This window comes from Lethenteron reissneri, chromosome 14, assembly GCF_015708825.2.
Source record: "Lethenteron reissneri isolate LAM-NWPU_2019-01 chromosome 14, ASM1570882v1, whole genome shotgun sequence".
NCBI lineage: Eukaryota > Metazoa > Chordata > Hyperoartia > Petromyzontiformes > Petromyzontidae > Lethenteron > Lethenteron reissneri.
Window position 1 is genome coordinate 10216675 of NC_083792.1, and position 23314 is coordinate 10239988.

A 23314-nucleotide genomic window follows, 5' to 3' on the forward strand; every position below is an offset into this window, starting at 1 on the left:
TGGCAAAACGTTATCGCCTGTGTAAACAAATAAACCCAAGCTCAATAAATAAAAATAAACGTTACGACGATTGCGAAAATGGTTGCGTTCGCCGGCTTTCCCCGGACCTGGCGCATGAGCGTCGACTTGCCGCCCATGTTGGGTCCCGTGACGAGCACGCAACGAGCGCCGCCACCGTCGTCGTCGGCTCCGTCCGAAAGGCCCACCACCACGTCGTTGGGGATGAAGCTGTCGCCCAGAAAGGTGGTGGAGACGCAGGGGTGGCGGGAGCCACGCAGCTCCAGGAAGGGCCCCCCCCCCGACGAGCCGCCCTCCGAGGGGGGCGGCCGCACGCTCGGGCGGCACATGGGGTTGGCGCCCTCTCCGCCCTGCTCGCTGTAGTGAGCCAGGCTGAGGAGCACGTCTGTGTCGATATAAAACAAAGTCGGGGGTTGGGGGGGGGGGTATTGTAATTTCTTATCTGCCCATGCCGCCGTTGTTTTGAGTATTGTACTTCGTTAACCGATGTCATGCACACGTGAGGTTTACCGCTTAGAAATGGCCTGCAAATGATATTTGTATGTCACCCGCAAGCATCTTGGCTGCACTACTTTTGACCTGGCATCAACATCATGTTTTGTGTGACCGAGCTGTTTGTGTGGGGAACGGTAGTATAGAACTGCACTACGAACCCGACGACCCGAGTTCGATTCCCGCTCATGGCCAACACCAGTGACGATTATCTGAACCGGTCCTGGGCCTCCTCTAAGTCGACTCAGCCTCAAATGAGTACCTGGTGTGTGTTAAGATCACCATTGGGGAGGCCACATGTGGTGTTGAAGACCCACCCACTCGTGTGCCGTGCCAGTCTTCATTGGTGTTTACTAACAGTACTTGCCCCAACAGTCTGTTAAGGCTACATATACGGGGGATGTTTGTCTTTGTTTTGTGTGCACGAGAGGTTGCCCACCACGAAGGAAAATAATCCACTGCTTTATATGCACCTCAAAAAAGCCACTAGATGTTACTCGATAAAGACTATTTATAGAGTCGACAAAATTGTCAAGACACTTTATCAAACATTACACGTAAGCGATGCTGCTGTGGTGTCATGGTGCTCACACTCGACTTGAATGTGTGTCTGTATGTTGAACTTATTTCGCTCCGTACGTAGCCAACCGTGCAACTTGCAATCCAGAGGTCACCAGATCGATTCCATCTTCTGGCACGGTAGCTGTAATCATGGTGAAAGTTTCTTAAATCCCTTATACCCCCCCCTCCCACCCCAGGTCCCTTGTCCACCCAGCAGTATAAATGGGTACACCAGAGATAATTATAATCGATCAATATTCCCACCTCTTCCAAGACGTCTGACCAGCGTGGAACAGTCGACCAAAATACTCTCTCTAGAGAGTCTCTCTGGTTCTCTCCCCGTTCCACCAAAAGTTGCCATGAGCAAGTGCATGACTGCACCTCGTCCACCGTTTACTCCACAGCAAACAGATGCAGCAAACTTGATACTTGCCCAGAATCGTTCGTACATACGCGGCATCATTTGAGTCTGCCGTGAAAGTCACGAGTTTTATTCCTGGAGGCTCCATCTAGCAGACAAAACCCTGGAGTATGTAAAAAAAACGAAGCAGTTACCGAGGACGGCCATGCAGTGCATGGCGGCGCTCCACTGCTTGTAGCTGGTGTCGAAGTTGTAGAAGAGGCGGCGCATGCAGTCGCGCATGGCTATGTCGCGCCGCTCCTCGGCGTCCGAGAGAAGTGCCATCAGCCGCTCGATCTCGGGCGAGTAGAATCGCCGGAAGCCCTTCTTGGTCGACTGTGGGGGGGGGGGGAGGTGGCGGCGAGTTGATGGTATGTGGAGGGAGGGAGGGGCCAGGAGGAGCAGGAGCAAGAGCTGACGACTTTGGTTTCTTGTCAGTGTTGCTGTTCAATTCTGAATTGTGGAGATCTTTGTACAAATGTTGCATGTTCATGCATTTTCCCCCATTATGTTTCTCCTGCCTATAACCAAAACTTGCAATTGCATTAGACGTACATCGTTTGTTTAGTACTATGGTCACCCTATATCTGTTTAAATGGAAAATGTTTCTGTTGCTTAGTTTTTCAATTTGTTCCGTGCTTAATCTGAAGGCAGCCTGTCCAAGTAAATTCACGTGGCAGGGAATTAAAGCGTGCAAGGTTTTCAATTCGTCATGTGATACGGTTGTTTTTGTTTTGATTTAATTGTTCTGTTTGTCATTTGGTGACCCAGGCCACTCTTGCGAATGAGACGATGCTGGTCTCTTGAGTTCTCACCCCGATTCAACAAAATAAAATTGAAATCACCCAGAACAACATCTGGTCACATCAGATCTCTGAACGTAAATACAATATAGCCTGGACAGTTTCAGTTTAATTTATTTGGTATAACATCTTAAAGTGACTATGCGCAAACAGAAAAATCCAGGAAAAAACTTCCAAGTCTTCCAGAAAAAAAGCACCGTACACCAACGCTGTGCAAAATTCCCAGTGGGATGCAAGTCAAACAATAACAACCACAAGACAACTTAGATTAAAGCCATCATTCTAACTCCGTACTACAACAAACAAACATGGCCAAACCAAAAAACTTTTCGAAATCACCAAAATAAAGCCATAAGCAATGTAACAATGATCAAGTGCTGCTGCAGAGCTACATGATGGGCAGCAGAGGGAAGTATAGCAAAATACATTTTTTGGATTGTCCTTCTATATTCCTGCGTCTATGCTCCCCACCTTCATAAATCCGCACGGATCAGCTGGGTGCAGTATGGTTAAATTGCCCCACAACAAGCAAGGTATGGGGGAGGTCTTCATCCAGCAGTGGGTTGACAAATGGGCTGGTCACATTCCCCAAGCAGTACCATTATCAATGAACATTACAAATGAGCTAATCTTGCAGAAGAAAATCAATCAATATTGTTTGGTTCTTTTGGTAAAGTCAGGTAGGTATAAAATAAAATAAATTATTTCATACCTACGTGACTTTACCGAAAGAACCAAAGAGTATGGATTCCTGCAGTCACGAAAGCTTCAAATCTAGATTGGATTAAAATAACTGAATGTCTACACTGGGTGTATTTGACTTTGAATAAAACTAATTCCGTACTGAACTCAAACTGAGCAGACAATTTCAAGTCCAGCTCTACAGAACAGTCAGCAACTCAGCGAGCAAGGTTCTCTGCTCAATAAATGTCACCGGTTCCCCGTGTGACAGTTGTAGTGAGAGCGGCGTTATCTCCTCCCCATCTTTAGCCCTAGGAGTAGCGAGTTGGGGCTTTAGCCCACGGAGTTTTTATATCCAATTCCTCTTGTTTCAGTTTGAGCCTTGTATCAGGCTCTTGTTATGTTGCAACAAAAAAAAACGTCATCGGTGACCCGAGCCTGAGATCATCAGCTCGCGAGACGCGAGAGCCTGGTTTCAGAAGAGCTCGGCTCAGTACTCTTGACAAATGTGTCCCTGCTGACAGGGTAAGAGAGACGAGGTGCGAGTGTGAACACACCTTGAGCTGGTACTCCTCGGGAGTGTTCCTCTGCGCCACGGCGTCCGGCACCTCCATCTGGAAGCGGTTGCGACCAGTGCCCCAGAAGACGATGGACTTGCAGCTCAGACGCTTGCGCTGCTTCTCCAAGTATTCCTGCCGCAGGGAGGGAAGCAGCAGCAACAGCAACAAGGTCGCACTCATTACACACAAAGTGCTTGCCACAAATACAATCACAATACCTTGCCGATCTCGTCAAGGAGCATAAACCATCTCGCAAACTCTGGTCATCCTTGCAGCGGCTTTTGGTTAGCCATTGAACAAAGACGGTTGCAATCCTCTATACCAAGCGAGGAATTTCACACACAAACACATACAGGCACACACGTACATCGAGCAATTTTTTGTTGGCGGAGATGTCCAGGAGCGCCTGGTCATACTCGGGGTCGAAGCCTGGACGTGGGGTGATGACGCCTGAGCTGCGCGCCTTCTGGTGGTCGAACGCCGTGTCCCAGCGCTGCAGCTCGGGGGACAGGTCTGGGAAGTGCCCCCCGTCTTCCGTAGACACCACCTTGCGCAGAAGCCGCGACTTGAAGTCGCCCACGCACTTCTGGGCCGCAGGAAACGACAACGGTGAATTATTACACATGGCCAGAAAGCAGCGCGGTGCAGCGTACGCTGCCACACATCTTTGGACTTTTCCACCTAATTTTATCTAAATTGTGCTGCTACTGTCACCTCCATTCAGATCTCTCAGACGAGTATGTATGTACGTTGAACTTCTTTCGCATCGTACGCAGGCAACCGTGCTCATCAGAGGTGTGGGGGAACAACAACTAACTAAACACAAAACGCAGTTATCAAGGAATGAGTTTTCAATGTAGACTTGTCTTGGTCTTTGGAGAGGCTGGGTGTGTGAGTGGAGGAGAGTGTGTGCGCGAGTGTGGGATTGAGTGTAGTGGGAGAGTGTAAAAATAGTGGCGAAGTGGTTTATGGAGTAAGCTACGAAGGCTATATATGGGAGATGTGTGTGGGGAGCGGTAGTTTGGCAATTAGTGCACTGCGCTACAAATCCAGCGACTCGGGTTCGATTCCTGCCCATGGCCAACACCAGCGACGATTATTTGAACCGGTCCTGGGCCTGCCATAGGTTGACTCAATTGAGTACCTGATGCTATGTGACAAAGGCGGCCGGGCGTGGTGTTGGCCATCCACCCCCTAACAGCACTTGCCCCAACAGTCTGTTAATGCTATACAGGGGGTCTTTATCTTTGTTTGGAGAGGCTGCGTGTGTGAGTGTGGGAGAGAGTGTAGCGGGAGAGCGCAGAACAGTGGCGCACTGGTTTATGCAGCAAGCTACGAAAGCTATATACGGGGGGGGGGGGGGTCTTTGTCTTTGTGCGTGCCTGCAGCAGGCCAGCAGCCTGGCTGGCGGCGCGGAAGCCCTCGAGAGTGGACAGGAAGTCGGCGATCTTGCGCTTGCTGTAGGCCGTTTCCTCGTAGAGGACGGCACGGCTGTCCGGGTGGTCGCGGCTCGCGCGCAGCGGGGTGCCCAGTCCGTGGATCTTGCTCAGCAGCCGCTCCAGGTCGGGCATTTTGCGCAGGAGATCCTTCACCTGTTGCAAGGCACCACCGCATAAGAGGCACCACCGAGCCGCAGAATGTGACTTTAGCCACCACGGCAAAGGAAGCTCCCTGCATTGCTCTCGGATGTGTTGGGAGTTGTACCGTGGGGTTGTTCGGCCTGTCAGACGTTTCTCGCTACACGCACTGGGAGCTTCTGCAGGAACTGCGTGGAGCGGCTCATGCTCTCGAGATTACATGGGAGTTGTCGGCTGAATGGAGGATGGGCCAGAGTTTGCGTGATGGTTTATGCTCCTTGACGAGATCAGAAAGGTATTGTGGTTCATTCGTGGCAAGCACAATGTAAACTTAACTATTAGTGCTACAGACCCCCTAGCAACATTACGGTGACAACGGTAACGTTACGATCCCTCGCGCTCACCTGCGCCACCTTGTCGGGGACGGCCATGAGGTCCTCCAGCGCGTCGAGGCGGTCGTCGATGGCTCGCGGGTCGCACGGCGGTGCCACCAGCCAGGCGCGCAGCAGGCGGCGCCCGAACGGCGTGAGGCACGAGTCGAGGCGCACCAGCAGCGTGCCCTCCACGCCGCCCGTCGTGCTGCTCTGCAGAACCTCCAGGTTGGTGAGCGTCACGCCGTCCAGCACCATGCGGCGAGTCGCGAGTCCCGTGCTGCCCACCTCCTCCTCATCATCATCCTCGTCGCCGTCATGGTGGCCTGGGTGCGACGCACCGTCAGCGCTATGGTTAGCGGACGATAACGCGTGCGTTGCGAGTAGCAAAATGATTCCGGCCTTATCCAGACCGCCAGCGAAGTCGTTTTGTCCTTTTGATTTCAAACATAATGAGTTGTGTGGACAACCAACAGGCAGCAGTGAAACATCATTAACTGTTGACCGGTTTCGTCCTCATCACGACTCAACGTACAGTACAATAATCAATGCTCCCTGCTGCCACACGTCTCTTCACACCATTAAACAGGTTTGCATGGCCGAGAATGCGCAGATGGTTTGTGTTAAGTTGGCAAGTAATGATACATTTGATTCACATTTTACTTCCTGATATTAATCATCAGTTATGAAGGAATTATGCAAATTAAGTGAACATTATATTTTTTCTGATAGATTTAGGGTGATCATGCGAACACAACCATACAGAAAAAACATTAAACAATAGAGACGGTACAATAACGAGACGGAAAATAAACAATCGCTACATGCCTCGTTTTAAGATAGGTGCTTACCATGCATTGTGATCATGCAAAGGAATCATCGCTAGGAATCGAGGCTCCTAACCTCTCATTTCTTTAGAACTGCTTTTTGTGTTTAGTTTGTCCTTCCCCCACACTTCCGATTAGCACGGATGGCTACGTACGGTGAAAAGAATTTCAACATACAAACACCTAAACACCTACCTATGTGCATGTTGCACGTGCTGTGTTTCTCACGTGTCTATTGCACTGATGCCTCAATTACCATTGGTGCATTATACTGCATAATATCCTTTACTGTGCTTCCCCCGCACCCACGATTAGCATTGTTGGCTAACGTACGGTGCGAAAGAATTTCAACATACAAACACCTAAACACCTACCTATGTACATGTTGCACGTGCTGTGTTTCTCACTTGTCTATTGCAGCGATGCCTCAATTACCATTGGTGTATTATACTGCGTAATATCCTTTACTGTGCTTCCCCCGCACCCACGATTAGCACTGTTGGGTAACGTACAGTGCGAAAGAAATTCATCAAACGTACAACTATAAACTATTAATTATGTAACCAGGTAAGGCCCACCGAGCTATACAGCTCTGTTTCACAGAAACAGACACACAACAAGAGAAGCTGGGCACTTGGCGGTAACCACCGTTGTGCGCGTCGCCGGCGAGCGCAAGGTCGGGCGGCTGGTAGCGGCGGAAGTTGCCCATGGAGAGGAGCTCGTGGTCGATGAGGCACTTGCGAAGGTAGAAGAGCACGGCCCCCAGGGCGGAGAGCGCCAGCTCCGCCTCGTCCGCCGCCGCCAAGCCCAGCGAGTCGCTGGCGGACGTCATGGCGCGCAGCACGGGCGGCAGGGCACCGCCACTGCCCCCACTGCTGCCTCCGTGCTCGTCCTCGACCTTGAAGTAGCCTTCCTCCGCAAGCATCTGCTCGCCAGGTCACATTGCCAAGCAAATTGAGACAAAGGTCAACAATGAAATGATTTTGAGCTCAAATAAGCATCGGAGATGGGCTACTCTACTGTTTACATCCCTGAACCAGCGCTGTAAATTCCTCACGTTGCTATGGCTAGGGCAAGTTCCTCCATAAAATAATCACTTTGACTTCCCCCATACAGTAGTCATTCATTTATTGACCCCAGAGGGATGATGGGAGGGTTGTGAGTCAACCTCCAACCAGGATTTAAACTCACAACCTTCTGAATGTGAGCCACTCAACTCTACCGTGTTGCCTCCTGCCCAATTTCTGTTGGGCAAGCTGGCACCATCAGCAAGGCGAAGGGAGAAATTAAACACCGAAGCGTTGTGCGACTGCCATTTATTGCAGCCACGATACAAAGACTCCGGGTCCACATCTCGTGCAGTCAATTGCCCAGACCCTCATCTGCAGGTGACTGCCATTTTCCAATATGTCAAATGCGTTTAGGTCATGCTTCTTCCGCAGGTTGAGACTTAGAAGTTGGCTCGACTTAGTTTCCCGTTAAATGATTCAGAGCCCACATTTGTTATATGTTGTGGCATCGATTTCAACCAGGTCTCAAACAAATGACATAATTAATTATGAATGACTGAAAGTAATTCGGTCTACAGATCTAATTATAGGCAACAGATAAATGGCAGTCAATGCAGGAACAAAACGTTTAGAAATAACTCACCATTTCACACCCATGTCCATTACACTAGTCTGCATTATGTAGTGAATCCAACTGAGTCGCAGACGTTATCTCGGGAGCAACACTATTTATTAACACCAACACGTAAAGTAACACAAACTACGCTCGGGTCTCGAATGCCCATCGAGCCAGGCTATGGCAGAACTAGATATGGTTCGCTATCCCGGTCCGGACCACAAGCTGGGTCCCGGACCACATGGCTAGAGGCTTCTTCTCCCCCACGTGGATCTTCGTAACACCAGCACACGAAGAACCCCGAGATCCTCACGGAGTTCTCGTTAGATGCTCCCGGGCTGGGGCTGGCTCCGCCCTCAGCCCCGCCCACCTTCCAGGCTTCTCGAACTCCTTCTCGAATGTTCCCGGGAGCCCCTCGAAACCACGTGACCACCACTCGGCCCTCGTCCACCGGTGGCCTCCCTCCAGTATCGTCCGGTCACGTGACAACAGGTCAGCCAGAGAGTCGTGCCCCAGAGTAACCCTGGCTGGCTGACACCCCCTCGGCACCGCACACTGCTCGCGGTGCCTCCGCGCTAACCAGCGCTCACCCAACCACCGCTAGAGTTGGTACTGCAGCCCATAACCCGGGCTGCCCGTAATCACAACGCTACCGGCTGTGACTTCGCAAACCCGGCACCATACAGTGACAAGTACAATCACTATAATTAGAAAGCTTTGGCAAGACACAAACCATACGAGTTCAAGCGGACCATCAAAATTCATCGGCTCCAATTCTGCTTCCGACGCAACTGTATTATTGCCAGAAAGGGTAAAACATATTCTTATTGTTTCATTATTTTGATACTGGCAAAAAGGTTCCAAAGATAAAATTATTCACTGCATTATTGTATCAAGTGCTTGCAGATGTAAAATTTTTGCACCTACTGCTGCACATTGCGACTGTGGTCCTGCAGTGAGAATCAAAATCGTTATTAATCCTGGAGAAATCCGATGATCTACAAAGCTCTTTTTCATAGATGTCCAGTAGAGGTGGGTCACAGTTACAACAAACCATACAAACTAACGATATGAATGCAAAGTATAGAAAGGGTAAACCAATCACTTAAAATAAATAAAGGTGCACCAATTCCCAAGCTAAGCTTGGGCAAGGCTGCAAGCAACAGCAAAAACAGCCCCAGACCACACCAAGACAACACGCTGTCCTTCAATAAATAAACATCCATTTTATTAACACCCTACGATTGGTCGAGCCTGATATTATATTGGCTAAAGAAGTTAAGGTCACAAAACTCAACCAATCCCAGTGCCTCAAGAGGCCGATCTCAATACAACAACCAACAACAACAACAACCCATTGTACTGCGTACAGCAAGTCTGAACAGAAAATACTTCATCCCCCAGAGATGCGATCTGTAAAATAAAACATTGCACATGTTTGGGCAATCACTGCTAATCGGTCTGAGGCTATCAAACACAACACAGAAAAAAGTGGTGAACGTCAGCGCTGACACAGACGGTAGGTAACAACTACGCCTCAATCCCCAAGCCTCCCAGCCACAAATTCAACCTCGATTGACGATGCGTGTTCTGAACATACGACTAGCACGGTTAAATTTCGATTTACACCTGAGGACGGCTGCTTGCGTTGTGGCCGAAACGTCGTGAGAATTATTTTATTATGTTTAAATTGTATTGTTTTATTATTTTCATTCTACGTGACTTTACCGAAAGAACCAAGACGATAGCACGGTTAGTTAGGTACGGTGCGAAACAAGTTCAACGTACGTACGAAAGATCACACTCAAACCCACCTTGAGCGTCTTGGTGGCATCCCAGAACTGAGTGGAGGGCGTCAGAGCATCCTGCAGTGCCGATGCCAGCGTCACACGGACAATCTTCTGCGTCTCGGCTGACAAGCCCCCGCGCTCGTACAATACCTAGAACAGAAAGAGAATCAGTTATAACCACAACAACAAAAACACGCTTACACCCATTTCAAAACAAAAACTGTAAAACCCGATGCATTTAGGCTTCACATGCAGGGAGCAAAGCGTGGGAAAATAGAGGTGGGTAGCCTTGAGACCTGCAGCCTGTCCTAGGCCCCTCTGAACTTCGAGAGCAACCCCTACCTCCCGTGACCTGTGTGCCCCCGCTTTGTTATTCCTTGCATTTTGAACCCACTCTGGATTTGTTCCACACCCGACCACCAAATCATTCTCCACGTATTTACACGAAAATAAAGACCCCCCGACTGCCGTGAAGCCTTAACAGACTGCTGGGGCAAGTGCTGTTGGTGAGCACCTATGAAGGCCGGCACGGCACACGACAGGGTGGTTGGTCAGCACCAAGCCCAGCCGCATCAGGAACTCATTTCAGGATGAGTCGAGTTGAGGGAGGCCCAGGATCAGTTCAGATAATCGTCACTGATGGAGGTGGTGGCGGTGAGCGAGAATCGAACCCGGGTCACCGGACTCATAGCGCATTGCGCCACCCACTACACTACCGCTCCCTATATTTACACACACACAGATGCACACGCTATATACAATGCAAAACCAAACTCCACCCTGTATAGCCTTGGAGTGCGCAGCTATTATGAAGGCAAGCACAATGCAGAATAGGGCGGTGTGTGTGGCCAGCACTCGATGGCCTTCGTCTTCCCAGCGCTATTGGCTGCACACCTCAGCGAGTACTCTTGTGCTGGGAAGGTGATGTGTGTTTTGCGGTGCATCTCACGCTAAAGAAAGATATTTTTTTCCCTTGACAGCTACTCGAATGAACACTTCGAGGACAAACACGTTGAACAAAAAGTGTGAAAGAGTCCACGGGTATGCACGATTTGTCTCCATGGTCGTTCACCTGCGCGGGTGCGTGGTGCGCCACGAGCGTACGGAAGCGCGAGCAGTGGCGGTCGTCCGTGAACTGGCCCAGGTGGAAATCCCCGACAGACGTGTCGACGAAACACACGCCGTACGTGCGCACGGACGCCCCCGTCTCGTTGGCGCCGCCATTGCTGCCACTGCCGCCGGTCGGGCCCTCCCTCTCGCGTACGGCCAGCAGGAATTTGTTCTGCGCGTCTGAGGGATCGCCGTCGAGGATGCTGTACGTCTGCGTGCCCTTGGTGATGATGCGGCAAACCTCGCGCTTCACCACCTGCGCGGAAAAAAGTTTCGCGGCTGTCGGCCTATTTCAATGCAATGCCCGTGATACCAAGCCACCCGCACAATTGAGCCAAGCAGAATTGTGCAAAGAGCAACGTTTTCGCGAATTGCGCAAGATACAAATAAACTCAACTATTTTTATTTTACCAAGTAACACCCACTGAGCTATGTAGCTTTTTTTCAGAAGTGACCTGGCTACATATGATAGCTCAACGAAGTGGCTCATGATGTGGAAATGTATAGCAGCCAAACAAATACTCTTAACGCATGTTTATAAATCTAGAAGGAAAAACTGAAGGACCCGGATAAAAATCCATTCGACCACAGGAAGAATGGGCGCCAGAGTCGGGATCGAACCTACAACCTCCTGTATACCAGGCGATGTAGTTAACATCTCCTAGCCACCGTGGCACCCAACTTTGTGTCAGCGTTTTTCTTTTCTCTTTACGTTGTATTTTTCCCCCAAACTGAATTCCAAGTGTTAGGATCAAATTATTAAACAAAGACGTGTCCAATTGGAACTTCGAGAGCCATGCAATGCCTCAGATTACCAAACGGAGGTGAAAGACCATATCACAAAACTCATAATAATTTTGATTGTATATAGCGGTCATGCATCCAAATTGCATCGCACAATACTGTACAATACTAATAATATCCATAATCACATTAACAGCTAAACCCTATTTATAGCAATTAAGTAAATAAAACCTTCAGAAATGGAACTGCATTTTGCGTCATGCTCTATTGGAATATTTTAATTCTCAGCACTGAAATTTTACCAATTAACTGAAGAAATATGTCAAGGATTGATTTGTATTATTTTGCCGGCATTGGCCTGACACATCAGCTCACCACACACAAGACCCTGGGGTTCCAACGCTGACTTGAACCTGGGATCTCGGCAGTACCGTTTCAGTGCTCTGACCCCTCTAGCCACCCGGCCACATCCAGTGTCAGTATCATACAAGCCCAATGAAGAAAATAAGTTTGAAACTTAATTTGGTGAAGATTGTTTGCTCCCTAAACAGAAGCTGATTTTGATTTGAAATGAGAAAAAAACCCTCCGTCCTGTACGTGAAATAAACCCGAACAACACTGATATAATTAGCGGAGAAAATGTAAATCTAAAGCTAAATTTACGTTCTTTTGAATAAAAATAAAACTGCCGGTGACGAACCTTGTCAAACTTTGTGGCTGGGCGAGCCATGGTGCGGCAGCGAGCCTCCATCATGTCGGGCGTCTCCGTCTGCTCCACTCGCGCCACCTTGTAGCCCTTCTGCACCAGCCCGTCGGAGAAGCGCGCAAAGGAGATCTCTGGGAAGCCCGAGTGGGCCCATGAGCCCTTCATGAAGAGCAGGCCCAGCTCCGACACGCCCGTCTGCGCGTCCATGTGGTACAGCTCGTAGAACTTGCCCACCTGCCGACGCACCACACCAACAAAGTCACAAACGATAAAAGCTGCCCAACGCTCGTTCCGTCAACTGCGTCCAATTAAGACGAAACGTCAAAGCGATTTGCCGCGGTGCTAATCTCACACTTCTAGCCCTGAATCAGTGGTGAAAATTACATATTGTTCTCGTGCTCGCAAGTCTAATCTATAGTACCACTACTGACTTTCCCACAAAGTTGTACTCATTTATTGACCCGCAACCGGGATTTGAACTTGCAACCGGGATTTGAACTTGCAACCAGGATTTGAACTTGCAACCTTCCTCTTGTGAGCTGTCCGCTTCACTGCTGAGCCACCTGGCCTAAGGTAACACTTCCCACCTTTTATAGGTGTGGACTGACACCTGTAAACCAGCAATATTATATTATGGGATTTTTTTTAACACCAATATATATTTGTGCACTATTTTGAATTCTCCTGTAACACAGTTCTGCTCCAATTATTTTAATTGTCCTTGACGAATTTGACCGACTCCCCGAGTCGCTTGACTTCTCACCCGTTGAAACAAACTCAACGATGACGTTTGGCGGAGAGCGTTGGTTGATCTCACGGATTTGTGAAACTCTCGATCCCGTTGCTGGCCAGGAGGAGGCAGTACAGTTCGTGGGGTCGTGCACTTGTCGACTTGGAGCGCTATTTGAACGTATTGGTAGTGCACCGGTGTATAAGAGGTTTTCTTTGGGTTAGATCGCGCGAATATAAATGTGCCGTGAAACCTGCCACCACCCGACACGTCCGATTAGTAAGGCTTGCCAATTCGTTAATAGTACAGCACACCAGTATGTTGGAGAGCAAATCCACAACATTTATAGGCTGTCGCCTGATGATGCTAGTTGTAATTGTCGGAAAAAACGTCGTACTCAAATTGTAAGCCTACAACGTGTTAAACTGGTACACCGGTGGTGCGCGGTATGAAAATAAAAGCACATTTTTCACAATAAAATGTTCTTTTCCCGCAATTCGCAACCCCAGTCAGAAAATCTTGCGGGGTGGTGGTGTGTCAAAATCAGTTCTCGTGATGTTGAAGCAGTCGGAAGACGAATGTCAGTTCAAATTTAGATTTCGGACTGTTTCAGGAGGACAGGAGTGTTATACCTGCACCGGTGTATCACCAATACTTCCATTTCCTTACAAGCTGCGGTACTCTTCCACAAACAAAACACTCCACTATGAAACAGGACAAACATCGCAATGAAGAATCCTTTTCAATAGGTATTGAGATTCAAGTAAAGCTTTCTGATAAAACATGGCATTATTATTCTTACCTCTCTCACAACCCCAATGTCCTCTGCTGAGACTGGTAATGTTTAGGCAAATTTATTTCAACAAAAGAGAGGGATAAAAATGTAAAATGAGGATTAAGACATGCCACCTTGGAGATGGGCTGAGTGTCTCAGTAACCCAAACCTCCGACGACGAGTGGTGGAAATTGGCTTTGGAGACTTTAAGACATGACGCTCACTTGGGCATGGACAACGGGGAGGGGGGGTGTTTGGTTTCTGGGTGAGTGTGGGGAGGGCGAGTTTGAATTCACCTTGAAGAAGAGCACGGTGTCGAACAACGTGCTTTTGATCTCCCACCAGCGCCGCATGCCAGGCGTGCACGCGGACAGGAAGGAATCGGGGACGTAGATGGAGGAAGGGTCGTACTCGGGGTCCGACTGGAGCCGCCTCTTGCCGTCGCGACGCTTGCCGTCCCGCAGCCAGTCCAGCTTCTCATGGTCCCACCCGCCACCCTCTTGGGATGGATGTTCACACACAAATTCAGGTTATCCAAAATCAGATGCAGAGTCCGTGAAAAATCCTATTATCTGCAACCCCTGCGCGTATAAACCTCTGCCGTCACGGAAATTTAGATGCAACTTCGCAGACAAACGAGCATCATTCTCCGCGATGGCCAACACACGCAGCGCAGACACACAATGAAGACTCGCCTTTTCCGCCATCCTGCCCCCCGCCATTCTGGCTCTCGAGGGCGTCCGACGAGAAGGCGGACAGCTTGGCCTTGGCATTGGAACCCGTTTGGGCTTGCTTGGGGGTCGCCGCCTTTCCGGACGACGCAACGCTGCTCAGACCCAGCATCATCGGCTCGCGCCTGGGCGTTATGGCGGGAGCCTTGGTTGCGGTGCGCTTGCGCTTCTTGACGGGCGACTCCGGGTCGGAGGCGGACTCGGGCTCGCTTGCTTCCTTCTCATCGACACCGCTGCTCGCCTCGTCGCTGCTCGCCTACGGAGCACGCGGCACAACACGAATCAGAGCAGTTCGGGTTCGCGGGTCTCTAGGTCCACGTGTACGTTAAACTTCTTTCACACCGTACATAGCCAACAATGCTAATCGGAGGTGCGGGGGAAGGACAACAAAAGTGCAGCGATTGCACAATGTATGTGTAGGTATGTGTCGATGTTGAACTTTTTTCGCACTTCACAACGATCTACAAACAGGCGCTTACATTGACCGTGTCCGGTTTGAACTCGGCGTCGCTATCCTCGGTGTCGGAGGGCATCACGATGCGGCGGCGCTTGTTCTTCCGACCGTTTTTCTCGAGTGCCGTTTTGCGCGTCGAGCGCGAAGGGGTGCGCGTCTCGCACGCGGTGCCATCACTTCCGCCGTCGTCCTCCTCCTCTTCCTCCTCGCCGTCACCCTTTCCGTTCGCTTCCACGTCCGACGCAGTCGCATCCACCTGCACGCAGTGGTGTTTTAATAACCAGACGCGCAGCAGCTGGTTTTCTCGGGAGAGAAAACACCTGAGGCTCGGTTATTGATGTGCGCGTGTTTTTTTTTTCCCCAACAATGTTTCAGAAAAGGCTTATTTGTGGAAATTAGGAAATCGCAACCCTCGTCCGACTACCCGCCATTGGTGCTGCTTACTGCGATTACCAATCTTTTATATTATTTTTGTAGTCACGCTACATGCACCTTTTGGTTGGAAATTAAGGAAGATTGCACCGAGAGGGAAGGTAGTAAGGACTACAGTTTGAGAAGCTTTTGGTTAAGCAGTCTTGAATTCTAATTCCCAACGCACATGCAAAGATATCTACATTACAACAAACATCACTAAATAAGTGAAGCATTTGCTGTAAATAAATCAGTTCAACCGCTAAGCATGAAACAATGAAGAGAGTCATGCCTCCATCTCTTCATCAGCTTCATCGTCGTCCTCTTCATCCGACGGCTCCACACACACGGCGAGGTCTAGGCGCTTTTCCATGCTCAGCGGAATCGCCTTGTCGGCCTGCTTCATGGCCCCCAGGATCTGAGGATTGGTGCTGAAGAAGACGCCTCCCCTCTGCGCTTCCTTTGAGCTGGATCCTACGGAGATGCGTGCAACTCTATTGAATTGCAATTCGATGCTGTACTATAATGTTGAGAACCACTGCTAGCGAACCAACATCAGTTGTCCAATGGACATGGGAATTTATCATTTTTACCACTGGCTTAGGGCTGTAAAGAGGTGATCATCACTGGCTCAAATATATATGTGCGCAGGAAATCACTTTCTTTATAATACAATTGCATTACTGTAATGTGCCAACAGGTTGGGGTTTCTCCAGTTCCCAATGAAGCCACCGGCACATACAGCGAAGTGTCTGACATTCGCTCCTATCAACAAGCACGCACTGCAGCCCCAAAAACACATCGGAGAGCTGTCCAGCTCGACCACAAAAAACCCACTTAAGGCTGTCTCCAGATCCCGTCGGTCATGGAGATTAGGAGGTCCTCGTTCAAGTAGTAAATTAATACACAAGGGATGCAACGTGTACAAACGTGCGGCGTACCATTGTAGAGCTTGCAGTACTTTGCACCGACCCAGCTGCGGGTAGGAGGAGTATCAAAAAACTGCACGTGGATTCTCAGGGACTTTCCGCGGCCCCGTGTGTGTGCTCCGGACTCGGGGTGGTCATACACCAGGCTGGGCCACCACGGGTATCCCTCCAGCTTGGCCCACAGCAAGTCACCTGGTTGGAACTCACTGAAACGTTGCACCCACAGGAGAGAAAACACAAATGGGTCAGCATTTTGGTGTTGCTTCCAGCGATCTAGGATTACTCAGTTTTTGGCCAAACCACTCGGAATTCGCTTGATGTCAAATAATGAAAGCTAAGAATGCTTGAGCGAGGAGAGTGCTTGGATGAGCAACGAACATGCATGCCAGGTTGTCATAGATGGCTGCGGCGCTACGTGCAGCAATATCAACAGCTGTACACTGTAGATCTATGTGCCCATGTCTCCGATCACCGACTTCACCAACTGGCACTGGCCAGCATGGTAGCCTACGCGTAAATAGCCCACCCATAACTCAGTGTGGGGGAGGCCCTCATCCAGCAGTCAGCTGACAAAAGTGGCGGTACACGCACGTGAACGCATTTACATTCTATAAATGCAACCACTTTGGGCAGGCTGTGTGGTGAGTTTCGTAGTGATCGGTTTAGCGATCTTAGAATTATCGTGAAAACATGCAGTGTCCTCAGGCATAGGCACTGAGCAGCCGTTCAGCTCCATTAAATGTTACGATTATGCACCGACTCTGCTTTCAAGTGTTTAGTTTAGTAACTTTGCACTGCCCTTTACACACGACTGTCTCCTGGTAAACACACATTTAGACATAATTCTTAAGAGACCCCTGAGTAACCATTCATATCGTCGCCATCATCTATTTTTAAATTGTGCCTCAAAATCTGCGTGGCAGGTGCTGAAGCGCTAAAAATAGTTTTGATATTAACACCACACACACGGGTAATAGAAATTCCAAAAAACACATCACAGGTCGCATCATTAACAAAATATAACACACAGCCTGAAGATATTTCACTCAAGACGATGGGGTACCAAAGGTTTGACATTCAAAGGTAAGTCTGAACGAATTCGTTTTCACCAAAAATGTTTTACTGCATCTGTTGAAGCAGAAACCACGTGTTGCGGGGGTGGCTCAGTGATTAGAGAACAAGGCTCGGCAAAGACCGATCAATCACGAGGGTTGATCGGTCAAATCTTGTCCGGGAAGAGGGGTGAACTCAGCTGTACATCCCTCCAGGGTCAATACAATGAGGAGTGCCGCTACGAGGGAAGTCACCACTGGTGGTCCTAGATACAAATGCTGCCCAGGGTCATAAACAGGAGATGAGCGCCACCACATGTTTGTCTCAGTGGGGAAACACACTTTGACTTTTGGCTTTCGATAGCCGTAGCCATAGCCAAGGGCATGTGTGGCTTACCCTATGAGAAAATGTATGTTAAACTTATTTCGCACCGTACGTAGTCAACCATGCTAAATGGAGGTACAGAGGAAGGTCAAAAAAACTAAACACAAAAAGCAGTTAAAGAAATTAGTTTTCAATCCAGATTATTTAAAATTGCATAGCTGCAGTGGCTTCCGAACATCAGAAGAGCGTTCCAGACGGCCGCAGAATTGCATCTGAAAGCGCGTGATGCAGTGATCCGACCAGTCTTTGCTCGATGGCTAGCCAAAGCAAACAACACGTACGTATCTGATCTCATCAATATCGCAAGCCAAGCAAGGTTTTAGTCTTGGTTAATTCTTGGATGGGCGACAATGGGACTGAGAGGTGACCAGGAGAAGAAAATGAGGGGTTTCTCCGTGTTACTTTGGTTTCCTCCCACAAGCCAACCCTTAAAAAAGTGTTAGTCAAATATTTCCGCTCCAAGAACCCTCCAGAAAACAGTCGTGGGACTCAACAATTCCTATGGAATTAAATTGCATTCATGGATACATTAGAAATAAAAATCGTAAATTATTTAATGTGGATCGTTTAGAACAATACAATTGAGGATACAAACACAAGACACGGGACACGTGTTTCCATGTAAGTAAATGTCGGGGTTTAGTAGCATCTGCTGAACAGCAGAGGGCATGCTTTGATTATACAGTACTGTAATAACATATTCTTGGGGTCTTTCGGTAAAGTCACGTAGATAGGTTCAAAGAAAGTAACAAATAACAGCTGAAGTGTCTGCAGGAACCAATTTGCTGGCAGGCTGATACCACCACTCCCTCCGCAGCGGAGCCACTGGGAGGAGGGGGCAGTGGTGATTTGTTTACTATTCCTATACTTTGCACTCCTATCGTGTTTTTGTCATCGTTTGTTGTAACCTTTTGACCAGCCCCTACTGGACGTTTGTATTTAAAAAGTAGCTTTATAGCTCATCGGATTCCACCAGCATACATACAGATTCTAATCATGTGTGCAGTTGATAAACGTCTCCATTGTTGACAGGTGGAGTGAGCGCGCAATCTGTGGGCGTGGTTTTAGAGTAGGAACAGGATATAAAAAACTACTATCAACTATTTTTATTTTACCAAGGCCCATCGAGCCATGTAGCTCGTTTTCAGAAACGACTTGGCCACAAATGACAGCCCAAATAAGTGGCTTGTGTGGACATGTACTAGCAGCCAAATACTCTAAAAACGCACGTTGATTCTAAATGTGGAGGGGAAAAATTAACCCGTAAAAACAAAGATTTTCACTCTAAATCCTTTATATGCGTGGCGGCTAGAGTCCTCTCGTCCTCTGGCTTGAGATGGCTGCCACCTATGGGTCAGATGATTGTCTGCCAGCATTAAGCAATTGGTAATTAAATATTTAAAAACATTTCCCTAAACAGTGTAAAATTTGGAGAAAAAAAAAATCACGAAAATTAATTGTCACGCACAACGAGTCTGTGTGCAAAATGTCAGCTCGATTGGATCACGGGAACTGTGTTAAAAAACGACCGAAAGATTTGCACGGTCGTAAGCAAGCAAGCATGCAAGCATGCAAGCACGCAAGCAAGCGAACTTAATATAAAGGATTTAAAAAAACGGAGGACCTGAAGAAAAATCGACGCGACCACGGGGAGTACATGCAGACTTCCAAATAGACAGCAGGCGTCAAGGTCGGAATTCGAATCCACGACCTCCTCCTCTGTATTATACCAGGCGAGGTAGTTAACATCTCGTCCACATGGCGTCCCACATACACGACACCTACACTTGTGTGGCCTTCCCGCTCTGCACCATTATCGTGCAAACAATCACGCAGCCAATTACCTGGGGGGGGGAGGGGGGTTAAACCTCAGTTTTGTTCGAATCAAGGTAATCGGCAGAGGTGTGGACTCGAGTCATGTGACTTGGACTCGAGTCAGACTCGAGTCATGAATTTGATGACTTCAGACTCGACTTGGACTTGCATAACAATGACTTTGTCCCACCTCTGAGGTGTGGACTCGAGTCATGTGACTTGGACTCGAGTCAGACTCGAGTCATGAATTTGATGACTTCAGACTCGACTTGGACTTGCATAACAATGACTTTGTCCCACCTCTGGTAATCGGTCTTTCCATGGGCTACGCGTTCGATAACGAACACGGCGCCATATAACCGAAAACCCATGGGAGAGCAGTGTAGCAACAACGGCGAACACACACCGACACGTTTACTGGAATGCCAACAGATGATGTTTTTTTTACATTTTCAAGTGTTACCGAAAACGGCAGGGGTGAATACAAACACGTGCACGACCTTTTCAAAAAGCATCTTGGGTATGACGTTTATGTTTTGCCGAATAGATGCACTTAGAATGCAATGGGACGGTTAAAAAGTCGAAAAATGCAGTTGCACGCGAGGAATAAGTTATAACTTTAACAGCTGTAGTAAGGAACAAAAAACAATTTTTCGAATTAGACTTTGTTAAAACGTATTTCTTTAAACCAGAGTTACGTTATCAACTGTCTTTAGCCTTTGCACATTTTTATTTGGAAATTAAAACTAGCACCCGTATTCCGCGGCCATTCCTCCTGCAACATTTTCCATCATTCATGAACCCTGTAGGTCTTCAGACTCAAATTGGCATGCGACAAATGCCAACCAAGCTGTATTTCGTGCATTCGTTTACACGCAGGAGAGAGCCAATTAAGTGAAACTTGCCAGCCAGCATCTTTTAACAGCTCAAAACATTATTGATAACGTTTGGGTAGTGTGAGAAACATGTGTCCACTTTGCACCGTGGAGCTAATGAAATTATGGATCTTTCACGGTCTGTATGTACAGCATGTTCAACTTCTTTCGCACCGTACGTAGCCAACCGTGCTAACTGGGAGGTTGCAGTCGCTACACAATGACAGATATCAGCAACAAGAAATGTTTGCTACAACATCGACGAGTTTGTGCGAATGACCCTTAAAGTCGGGTGTTATGGTGGGACTGGTGCCTCTCTCCATCGCTATCTACACGTGTCTCCTGCGTGTCTAAATGTTGTCTGTCCCCATCTCCGTGATCTGAACCTTATGGCGGTACCATAGTACCCCGGCTCTCGCACTATGTCCGTGATGCAGTCGTTTTTAGTCTGTTGATGGTCGGCGATGCGGCAATCGACTCATCTCAACGAGCTGTACACAATGTACCGCGAGCGTTCAGGGTTTCAGCGCAATCGTCCTCGCTGCGTTTCGATATCGCCGAGTTTGGCACTGATTTCGGATTGATTGGGACCCCAGTCGCGGAGTTAAGTACACCCCTGGACAAAAATAGTGTCCCAGAAATAAAATATTTAATTGCCTCGGTACCCTGGCCGCCTGCAAAGGTGTACGACTACAGTATCTCTAAAAAATAATCATTAGCGTCGCTGTGGAATATAGACATGACAAAAAAAAATCAGCACACAATAGGCTTATGAAGGAGAAATTGAGTCTTCGTATTTGTCCATCTGTCTCTCTATGTCTGTGTCTCGCGGTGCCTGTCCCCTTGTATTTGTGTCTCCGTGTCCGTCTCTCCATGCAACTTTATATTTATATCCGTGTCTCTCCTTATATCTGTCCGGTATTCCCCTCCCCCCCCCCCGCGTCTGTCCCATAATATCGCTCTCTTGTTATTGTTTTTTTATCTCTCTCCACCATCTCTGGCCCTTCTTCCCCGTATCTGCAGTAGACTGCTATATTTAACAGACTAATCGCTCTCGTTTATCCCGCACGCAGAATGTTCAGGAACGCAACTGCACGTCCGCGCCTAAACTCGCCTCTCTTCCGAAGACTTTGGCGTCTTTGGCGCCTTCGCCGCCTCTCGGGCCTGGGCCCCATCGGAGCCGCGCTCTTGCTTAGCGTTCGCTGCCCGCGGACCGCGCTCCTTCTCGGTAGGCGGAGACGAGGCCCCCGGGGGAGGCGGGTCGGCCTCGGTGGGCGAGCCAGCGCTCTTGGCCTTGGTGGTCAGGCCCGGCGATTTGTTGAAGTACTTGAAGAGCGTGTTCTTCTGTGACATGTTGAGGAGACCGTGCGGGCTGAAGCTTAACGAGAGTGGTGTTGTTCTTACAACACTGCCAATGGTGTAGTTACCGACGCTGCTGCTGCTGCTGCCACACGCGGTCAGCTGTGATTTTTCCCGCGAAATTATAAACGTGACGTCACGCGCCGCTGGCCAATGAGGTGTTTGGGAATTTCATTCCTTTGCAGCGAATGAATGAATGAAAGACCCCGCACAAACATGAATTCCTGCAGTCAGGCAAGCTTCAAGTCAAGATTTACACCGCACACAATTGCAACGACAACGATGTTGCCCCCGTCCTTTAGGATTTGTGGCACAATAACAGTGCCGTGCATCTAGGAGAAGGTGGGGTTTGGTGGCTTAGAGGGATCGTAAAAAATTAACACGTAAAAACAAAGTTTTTCACTATAAATCCTTTATATGCGTGGCGGCTAGAGTCCTCTCGTCCTCTGGCTTGAGATGGCTGCCACCTATGGGTCAGATGATTGCCTGCCACCATTAAGCAATTGGTAATTAAATATAAAAAAACATTTCCTAAAAAGTGTAAAGTTATGGACATTGTTTTTCACGAAAATAACTTGTTACGCACAACGAGTCTGTGTGCAAAATGTCAGCTCGATTGGATCACGGGAAGTGGGTTAAAAAACGACCGAAAGATTTGCACGGTCGTAAGCACGTAAGCACGCAAGCAAGCAAGTGAACTTAATATAAAGGATTTAAAAATGTCCAACACCGTTGAGAACCTGAGTTCAAATCCAGGGTTCATTCCACCCACGGTTAAACCAGATTGCCAAGCGCATTGAGTTGATGGTCTCAGGACAATTATGCACAGACTGTGCCACGAATGGCCTTCACACGCTTATCATGTGACGCACGCGTGCAATCCACTGCTGGATGAGGGACCTCGCCTAAGCCGTCGGTTGCTGCTGCGGGGTCTACTTTCTGCCTCGCTCTCCCCCCGCTACTGCCGAGGCCTACTACATAACCTCGTGCCACGGCAGATCTCTCGCCTACTTCAGCAGTTTGTTCTTGCCGTAGTTGTCCCACCTGATGACGATTGCTTGTGTTGCGATCGAAACGTCGTGATCTATTATTTTTCTACCTACGTAATTTTACCGAAAGAACCAAGGAGTATAACTCTAAAAGTGTGCCACCAGGGTGAACACGAAGCCTCTATAAGTAACTGCAGTATAGAATTACCGTTGTCCCATCTCAGAGCTGTTTTCTTAGACCAGGTAGCGTGCACTGCCATCAAAGAGTTCCACGTGGAAAAATGTATTTGATGACTTGGCACCATTTTCATCAAAATAAAATTTAGCTTGCACTAAAGATATAAGCATCACATCGTACGCATATGAGTCGATAATTTCCAATGAAGTTTTACATTGTGAAAACTCATAAAGCGATACATTACAATTACAGGTTACATACATTTTTCGATCGATTGTTGGATGCTTTCTCAAGCCATGTTGGTGAGCTGGGATACACCGTTCCTGTATAACGCTTTCTGGGGATATATGACTTTTCCAAGGACA

The 23314-nt window shown here is 48.5% G+C and overlaps 1 protein-coding gene across 1 annotated transcript in view; it reads right to left on the minus strand.

Annotated features, from left to right (window-relative positions):
- Positions 1 to 21887, minus strand: part of MSH6 (mutS homolog 6) — a 29369-nt gene extending 7482 nt beyond the window's left edge. Inside the window, exons 1-16 of the mRNA XM_061551500.1 lie at positions 21538 to 21887; positions 16309 to 16502; positions 15660 to 15841; positions 14982 to 15212; positions 14467 to 14758; positions 14068 to 14270; positions 12261 to 12500; positions 10779 to 11072; positions 9731 to 9856; positions 6939 to 7215; positions 5497 to 5789; positions 4898 to 5107; positions 3883 to 4101; positions 3513 to 3647; positions 1627 to 1807; positions 108 to 403 (exon numbers count right to left, since the gene is read on the minus strand). Coding sequence (XP_061407484.1) covers positions 108 to 403; positions 1627 to 1807; positions 3513 to 3647; positions 3883 to 4101; positions 4898 to 5107; positions 5497 to 5789; positions 6939 to 7215; positions 9731 to 9856; positions 10779 to 11072; positions 12261 to 12500; positions 14068 to 14270; positions 14467 to 14758; positions 14982 to 15212; positions 15660 to 15841; positions 16309 to 16502; positions 21538 to 21776 — 3612 coding nt within the window. The 5' untranslated portion in view covers positions 21777 to 21887. The remainder of the gene's footprint in view (positions 1 to 107; positions 404 to 1626; positions 1808 to 3512; positions 3648 to 3882; positions 4102 to 4897; positions 5108 to 5496; positions 5790 to 6938; positions 7216 to 9730; positions 9857 to 10778; positions 11073 to 12260; positions 12501 to 14067; positions 14271 to 14466; positions 14759 to 14981; positions 15213 to 15659; positions 15842 to 16308; positions 16503 to 21537) is intronic.
- Between the last annotated feature and the right edge of the window lie 1427 nt (positions 21888 to 23314).